At 42.3% G+C, this 8,886-nt stretch overlaps 1 protein-coding gene across 5 annotated transcripts in view; it reads left to right on the top strand.

Annotated features, from left to right (window-relative positions):
• Positions 1-2,723: 2,723 nt before the first annotated feature.
• The window catches only part of hspa12a (heat shock protein family A (Hsp70) member 12A), a 52,852-nt gene continuing 46,689 nt past the window's right edge, over positions 2,724-8,886 (top strand). For 3 of the 5 annotated variants that reach the window (XM_023430603.2, XM_087169697.1, XM_087169696.1), the window contains exon 1: positions 2,727-3,129. In XM_023430603.2, the coding sequence (XP_023286371.1) occupies positions 3,087-3,129 (43 nt within the window). In that variant the 5' untranslated portion in view covers positions 2,727-3,086. Of the gene's footprint in view, positions 3,130-8,886 lie in introns of all 5 variants that reach the window. The other 2 variants (XM_087169695.1, XM_087169694.1) reach the window with 1 other exon arrangement.

Here is an 8,886-nt window from a genome sequence, read left to right as displayed (position 1 = left end):
ATGAGCCCAGCAGGGCCAGGTCTCATAGCAAATGCAAAAGTTATCAGCTATCGCCAGGACTAGCTAGCTAGCTTGGTTAGGTGCTGTAGGTGCATCTGTACTTTACTGTGACTGTAATATTTATTTGGATGCTAATTTTCACTGGCGAAAAACAGGCTTCAAACAAAATGTATTTACCAAAAAATGTTTGATGAACTGAAAACACAAAGTAAGGTCAAAGCTCTGACGCTGTATCCTCATTGAGAGGCAGGTCGCTGTGCGTGTCTGTCAATCACATGGTCACCACGCCCTAATGCAGAACCTGCTTTATCGTCTAATTTACTCTAATTTACAAAATGAACATTTGAAACTAGCTGAGACCAATAACTCATTAGGAAAATGTTTACTGAGGTAATAAATCAAGTGAGAAGTAATTTTCCCATAGACTTCTGTACAAACTGACTTCTTTTTGCAACCAGTGGAGTTGCCCCCTGCTGGTCATTGACTTTTCAGACCTAAATTCTGTCTCTATTTTGTACAGACTATACTGAAGAGTCAGACAAATCAATACCCTGACTTTTCTTACAGCTCTGAGCTCTAGTCAGCACATTAACAGTGAACACATCAGGATGACGTTGTGCAAGGTCATCACATTCAACTCAAGCAATGGGAACATCAACTGCCTCAGGAGCAGGGTACATCACCTGTGTGGTCATTTCCCATGATGAAATCCACACCATCAATAGGACAACAAGGGCAAAGAAACTTAGACTGAACATGAGCTTGGGGGAGTAGTACAGGCACAAAACTCATTAGCAATACGTTCAAACACACCAATGTAGGACTAAACCTCAGACTCGTGGAAAACAACGACCAAGGAAACACTTTCCCTCACATCAAACACTGCAGTAGAAATAGGAACCAAACCTGACTGCAGCTTTAACATATCTGTCTCTGCCTCTGCCTCCAGTTTCTCTCTCACTCTTGCTCTGCCACACTTTCAATCTGCTACTTTTTAAACCAGGAATAAGAGCGTGCCCCTCACCTGAGGACCCAATGGCCATACCCCCAGCCAGGAGATGCTGGTATGTTGAAAACCTCTTTAGTAACTAAAACCTCCAGAAGAGCCACTTTCAATTCCCTTTAATAAAAGTGCTAAAGACTGGAAAACCATAACATTGAGTTATTTCACCAAAATTAGCTTTTCTACACCGCAGGCTCACCCAACACGCTGTGGTCATGTTCACTAAGTGACACACAGGACAGCAGCGAAACATAGTCTGGCTAAGCTAACTTAGCTAACTTTACAGCTGAAGCAAGGGCTGAGACTATGGCTACTTAGCCCAACGCAACAACCTAGCTCATTACAATAGTTCACACCTACAATGACAAACACGATAAGACTGATGTCAATACACACTATAAAACTACAAACTATCTTAGTTCCTGCCTGACCCAAACCTCACCTGACTGTGTTCTGGAACATGACGGGCTCATGGCTGAACTTCAGAGACTGGGGCCCTGACAGGAAACTGGATCCTTGTCCAGGATTACTCCTGGCAAAAAAACAAAAGCAGACAGAATAAAAAGAGTTATTATAAACATATCAAACTATGTTATTTTTAGAGAGCAAGGTAGAAAGGTAGAAAAATCCTCTGATCTGTCTTTAAATCTGATCCAGATCCACAACAAAAAACTATCACTAGTTCCTTGCCCCGTGATCTAAATTTCCACAAAATTTTTACTGGAATTTGTTACAATTTTAGTTAGTTACTTACGAGATACTTACATATTTAAATTTGGTTTCAAGGTGGATTTCTGTTCATTTTGCAAAGAGGAAGTACAGACACATCTTTGTCCCCATGTGAGTCTTTAGAGGTTATTGGCTGTTTCTTCTGTTTGTCCCACACAGGCTGCTGTGAGGTGGGATTTGTTGCTGAGTCACTACTAAAACTGAGGCTGCCACAGGCACATTCATTTTCAGTGTGTTTTCAGTAAGATTGCTCGAATTGTCAACATGCACTTACAATTGTGTGTTCACTTTCTTGTTAAGGGGCAGCTACATATTTCAGCAACTACATGTTGCTATGGTGCAGCTGGGATTTGAATTAGAGCCATTCAGCATAGATTCTTTTAGAGATGTGTCATAAATTGATGTATTTCATCTGGTTCTCCAGTGACCAAGAGCCACCCTCCTCAACACAGGGCCACAGGACTGGGTATTAAAGTAAGACTGTTATCATATCTGGTGATATTGTGCTTTAGTGGTGCATATTCCCAAATAGATTTTCTATTAATTAAGAGAAAGTGATCTTCTGTTTGATTGGTTGACCAAAATTTAACCCACCCAGCCAACATAGGAATTACATATACAGTTACTGACAAATAATAAATAATAAAATATAATAGTAAATAAAACGTTTAAACAGACGATTAACAGAAAGGTATACTGTAAATGTGAATAAAAATGACCCAGCATATATCTCACTTGGGAAACCCAGTGGAACTCAAATGGAAACCCATGTTCAAAGACTGGACTAGAGGGTTCCTGCAGGATCCCTAATTTACATGTCATCTTTCCCAAAAATGTGAAATATAATATTTCAACACCCTGTCCTGCATATGACTTTATTGACATGGGTTAAGGTTATTGTCTTGAGTTCGTCCTCTCACACAGAGGTGTGGCTTCATGTTTATGTGGAGGGCCCAGCAGCCACAGATGTCCCGCGCAGAGCTGCAGACTGGGCAGCAGCAGGACTCCCAGCCAGGACGGCCGTGATGGGAGGGGCGGGCAGAGCAACCGCCGCAGCAGCAACAGCAGCAGCAGCCGCAGTCTGGGGTCCAACATCTAGCCTACTCCTCGTTGACTCACTGACCCCCCACTTCTAAAACCTCCGGCCCCCAAATGTTCATGTGCTTTTTAACGCTGTTCCGTGAAGCAGAAAGCGGCAGAGCGAAGTGAAGTTGACGGAGTGACCGACTCAGCGGCTGGAAGGTGTTTTTGTTGATGTTTTTCCTCTTTGGCCCGGAGTACCCGGTAAAGCAGGAAAATTGCTTGGTGTAGCTGTATCGGAGAGAAGGCTCGGGAGGAGGTGAAACTGCGGGACATGATGACTGAGAAACAAACGGCGGCAGAGAAGATAATAACAGGTACAATCAGTCCGTGACCTCTAAACTGCGGCTTCGTAGTTTATAGCGACGATTATCTGTGATTTCTGAATTAATGCAATTGCAGTGCGCAGATCGTGCTTTGGTGTGGCTGTCCGTGGGACGCGTTCACGGTCACTGTGGGGGGATTTGTGAGGTTAGCGGTTAAAGTAAAGGCACACAAGCTGTTGTTTCATTACGATATGATTGAATCTAAACCCGTCTCTCCGACACCTCTGCTGCAGTGCAGGGAGGCTGTGCAAGCCATGAAGCAGCTTTGAAAGGACAGCCGCAGTGCACAGGACCTCGCCTACCGGCCTGCTCAGAACCACGCTCCTCACACCAACGCCGTCATATCACCACTCTGTTAGTTCGGCCCGTTTGTTCCAGATGATCGCTGACGGTGTGTCGGCTTTGTCATTGTAAGCTGCGGTACATACAGCTGAGATCGTTCCCCTAAATCGGTGCATAGTTGGGTCACATGGCCCGTCCCACAGGAGTTGTGACTCAATGCAGCAAAAAAGTCTGCACCATGTCCTCAGGTAACGCAATGTTCGTCAGCCGCCCAGACCCCGGTCAGCACCGAACACTCATCTGCATCTCACATCCCTGGCATTAATGTCTGGCCTTTCTGTAAGGAGCATGTGTCTTTAGATGAGAAGTTTCCCCTGATATCACTTTCTCCTGTCTTGAGGACATGCGGTGCTGTAAGGACAGTCAGCCGAACTCCTTTGGAATTTCTCTAATTTTATTGTTGCTCACTTGTTTCAGAGCACAAACATTTAGTAATTCCGAATCATGATGTAAAATCTTTTACAAGCACTTCCACTGTACAATTCGGCATAGACTCATTACACGGAGAAGCATTGATTTTTAAGCATATATAACATTTATGCTTCTCCATCATTTCACGCCATAACCCTCTGCTGAGGGCGATAGTGAGCTATGTGTGCCATTCCTAGAAGATATGAATTAAAAAAATGCTGCCAAGTGGTTCAGTTGTACCTATGCTTTGTTTCAATTGTTATACTGATTTGTATTGCTTCATATTTCTTTCTTGAATAGGGTTTTAATTAGCCAAAAAAATAAACTGTCTGGTTGGTTTGAAGTTCTTGCCTCACAAGAGGTACTAGGACGAATCTTGGCAACACTCCAGCGTTATGTAATGAAAGTGATGGTCTGCCATAGAGACCTGATGATGTCCTGCAGGGAAGGGAGCTAAATACCAGACTTTGTGTCACTCCTGAAGCTAAAATGCCTGCTTGTGTTGTTGAAAGCTGAACCTCTGACTGTGTTTTTAAAACCAAGTCAAATAGTTGCGGATGAGGTGCTTTTTTTCCATCAGTTTCTTTGTGGTTTTTTCCTGCCTCTGTAATTCTGTCTGTCCTTCACCCATCATCAGTGTGTTTCTTGCTGAAATACCTTTATTAAGGTATATCAGGAAAACCGAGCACGATAATCTTAGTTCACAGCTTCCAGAGTTCAAACTGTTGATGCAGTTGCTTTGAGTGATTGTGATTTTTGCTGAGCAACATTAATGCAGCGTCACTCTGCTGATCATGCTCAAATGAAACTCCATTAACTTGCGGGAGGCTGTCATGATAAACAACCGGCATCTCTCATGATAAAAGACAACACTCAGCTCCGTGTAAAACCTGAGAACATACGACATCTGGCTAAGTGATTTTTCTGTCTGGGGATTTGCATGACATTTCAGATTATTTAAAACCACTTCTCATTAGTTCCAATATGGCTGAGTTTCAATGGCTAATATTATTCACTTTGGAACTCAAGAGCTTAATTTGTGTTTATCTTGTATTTTGCAGCAGCACTTTGAGGTGAGGATAAAACAGGCCTTTGTTCATGATTAGTTCTAGTTGATGTGCTGGCTGTGTATGAAGGGAAGGCTCCTTTAATCTCATTGTCCATACAGTGAACCCTGATGCTTATAGTCTGTAGCTGTATGGTGTCCAGTTTGCTTCTGCCAAATATAGACAAGTTCTTTTTAAAGTGCAAAATTACTTCATCTCAGTCCCTCTCCATTGCAGGAAGTTAAGAAGCATTACATGTATTTGTTGTCACAGGTTTTGTTTTGCTTTTCTCCATGCTCTTTGGCAGCGAGTTCCTGGAACTAAATTTGGTTCTTGTTCAGGAGATGATGGTGAAGGGAGCTTTAATCCTTCCAAGCTGCTTGTTGGATGGTTGGATAACTTTGGAAACCCCTTTATGTGCTTTCTTGACAAGAGTTGGTTCAAAGTGCTGGATACTGTTTTGAGCCACCAACCAACTCATGCCTGCAACATAATCCTTTCTTCATAGCTTTCTGTCACTTACTCCAGCTGCCCATTAAACAGCACATTAATATTATTGTAATATAACTGTTATATATATATATATATATATATAAAAGCACAGTGCATTCACAAAGTCCTAAGACCCATTTGATCTTTTTACATGTTGTTATGTTGCAGCCTTTTGCTAAAATAAAAAAACCCTCATCAGCTGCAAATTTATTCAAAGGTAAAAAATGAAGTGTCACATTGACAGTATTCAGTATTCAGACACTTTACTCTGACTTTCTAAATTTAGCTCAGTTTCCTCCATTTCTCTGGATCATCTCTGAGATGTTTCTACACCTTGTCTGGAGTCCACCTGTGGTTAAGTCAGCTGAAGACACACACCTGTCTATATCAGGTGTCACAGCTGATGATGCAGATCAGAGCAGAACCACGAGGAGGGGAGAGGAAGGATTGTTTGTAAAGAAGCAGCTAAAGGATTCTGAGACTGAGAGAAACCAGATTCTCTGGTCTGATGAGACCATGACTGCCATGACTGAAGTGTTTGGTCTTAGCTCTAAGGGTCATGTCTGGAGAAAACCAGGCACCGCTCATCACCTGAACACCATCCCAACACTGAAGCATGGTGGAGGCAGCATCAGGCTTGTGGGGGGACAGGCAGACTGGTTAATGAAAACCTGCTCCAGAACCCAGGACCTCAGACTGGGCTGAAGGTTCACCTTCCAACAGGACATTGATCTGAAGCTAAAAGCCAAAACAACACAGGAGTGTTTTAGAGACAACTGTGAATGTCCTTGAGTGGACTAGTCAGAGTCCTGACTTGAACCCAGTCCAACACCTGCAGAGACCTGAACATGTCCCCATCAACCTGGCAGAGCCTGAGAGGATCTGCAGAGAAGAATGGCAGAAATGAACCTAACCCAGGTGTGAAAAGTTCTAGTGCCTGGCCCCTTCAGACTGGAAGCTGTATTCACTGACAAAGCTACTTCAACTAAGAACTGAGGAAAGGGTCTGAATACTGATGTCAATGTGATATTGCAGTTTTTCCTTTTAAATACAATTGCAGAAGTAAAATGTATCATCAGTAAAATCTATGTGCACACATCCAAATAAAGCAAACAAACACCTCACCAAGGATTAAAAGGAGCTGTCAGAGAGGGAAATACAGAGCAGTAGATGGTGGTAGGATCTGGAGAATTCTAGGTATCCTTGCTGGAAGTGGTTCATGTAACAGTGGAAAGTTTCCCAGTTTAATTTCACATTTTTGATAACTTCAAAATCATATAGAAAAATTATTTAAAAGTCCAAATTGCTGAAATTGTTAAATAAAGTAAATTTTAGACCCCGACTGCAGATCAAAGACCAGGAAGGTGATGTTACTACTGTTGATATGGTGGCAAGTTGATGCACATTAGTCAACGACCTGACCACTCGATCAAATGTTAGACTGACTTCATGAACAGTTTCATCATGTTGAGAATATTCCAGCTTTCAGTTCCATCAGCACAAGCTCTCCAGGTTCAACAGGCTGCCTCTGTCATGTTTCTATGTAAATGCATCACAGGTAAAGAAGCGTCAGGAGAGTGGATGATGAATGAAAGAATGTTTTCTGCCTAGCTGGGGAGAAAAATCCTTTAATGCACCGTGTCTGCAGCTACTGGAAACCCTTAAGGTGGAATGTTTTCTTGTGTGTTACTCAATGCACGAGTTGATGATGGGAATCAATCAATACATCTTGAAGTTTGACAACTTTGACCATATCATCTGTTTTTATTGACTCTCTTGCAGGGGTGTTTCTAGGAATTAATAAAGTCTGGGGCTGAGGTCAGTGTGTGTGTGTGGGTGTGTGTGTGTGTGTGTGTGTGTGTTTGGGTGGTCCCTGCTATTCTGCCTGGCTGCTGACTTTGGTGACATGGTGTGTGACTGATGTGCATGCATACTCATGCTCATGCAGTTTAGATGGGGAGAGAGTGTAACCCAAGTTACCAATATTCCCCAAACACCTCACAGGTGTCTGCACACAGAGACGCCTCTGGTTTCCACTCAGTTACTGCAGCAGCTCAGACAGGTGAGGAGCGGAAATAAGGTGTTAGGTTGAAGGTGGGTGGGTTGGGCCAACTAGAGCCTCTGTGTGGGAAACAGAGCTCTCCTCTCATTCAGCATTTGAAACCAAACATTTGGACTAGTTCTGCACAATTAATATAAATATAATCGAAGTTGAATACGGCCAAGTGCAATTTAAAAAAAAAAAAAAAAAAAAAAAAAGTTATTTCCACATATTGTATGATACATTGATGATGTAATTATGATGACAGGCCCAGATCAGAGCTCTGAGACATTACCACTGTCTGACGTCTGTGAGCTGAGCTTGGGTTCATGTTATGACAGGTATGCAGTGTAGAAGCTTCCAGTCTGAATGAGTTTGATAGAAAACATTTACTTCATTTACACAACAGTTTCAATAAGTAAGTATTCAGACAGACATTTGCCCTATGGTAAAACAACGTGTGGGGTGTGTTTCCTGTGTGGGAGGTTCAACTGGAGGAATGGACTTCCACGGTTAGCGTATTTAGAATCTTGTATTTGTTTATGTTGTTTGTTAGCTTGTAACTGGCATTAGCTGACACAGTGTTAGTGGTTGTGCTAATGCTAACTCTCTCTCTCTGTACTGACAAGGTTTCAGGTTTATTTAGCCTCGCCCCCTACTGCACAAGCTGACAGGATTGGTTCCTTAGGTTTGTGACGTATGAAACTCTGGCTGTCTGAATCTGTGTTTATGAGACTGTCACTGCAGTTAAAGGTGGAAACACTCAGTCATGGTGTTGATGATTATTTCACTCATCATATGTCTTTATTATATAAAAAAATCATATGGATGTAACAAAGTTAAATACCTGATTTTCATCAGAGGAGGTCTTCAACATGTTAACATGCTTTAATGTCTCTTAATGACAAACAAAGTGACTCATTGACTCATCAGTTTCCAACAATAGTCAGATAGACTGTTAGCAGTTTACCTGTAGATACCAGTGGATAGATACTCTTACATACTGCCTGTGCACAGTTCTCAGACATTATGGATGATAAAGTACAAAAGATTGGCACCAAGTTTACATTTCTTATGTATTTCTTTATTTTTGTTTACTATTCATTCATATTGTTATTGGTGAGTGAGTAGTTTGATTGTGTTGTATTATCTTCTTCGTTTATGCTGTATATTTCTTGTCCTCAGAGGAAGAGGAGGAGACTATACACAGTTGGTCACTACAAAGGAATGTTGGAGGGAAAATGGGAGCAGGAGGCCATGTCTCAGACATGTGCCATGTGGAGGTGGAGGTCTGTGGATGAGTGGGAGTTACAGGATGTGGGAGGTGGTGCTCACAGTCACATATAAGCTGAGAAGGAGGGAGGGGGAAGGGGGAGGGGGGATTTGGGGGGGCAGTACAAACATTTGTATGAACTA

Source organism: Seriola lalandi, unplaced genomic scaffold (assembly GCF_002814215.2).
Source record: "Seriola lalandi dorsalis isolate HSWRI2012SDOR001 ecotype SW California unplaced genomic scaffold, Sedor1 jcf7180002054907, whole genome shotgun sequence".
Lineage (NCBI taxonomy): Eukaryota > Metazoa > Chordata > Actinopteri > Carangiformes > Carangidae > Seriola > Seriola lalandi.
Note: the sequence above shows the minus strand (reverse complement) of the source record. Positions and strands in the feature narration are given on the sequence as shown.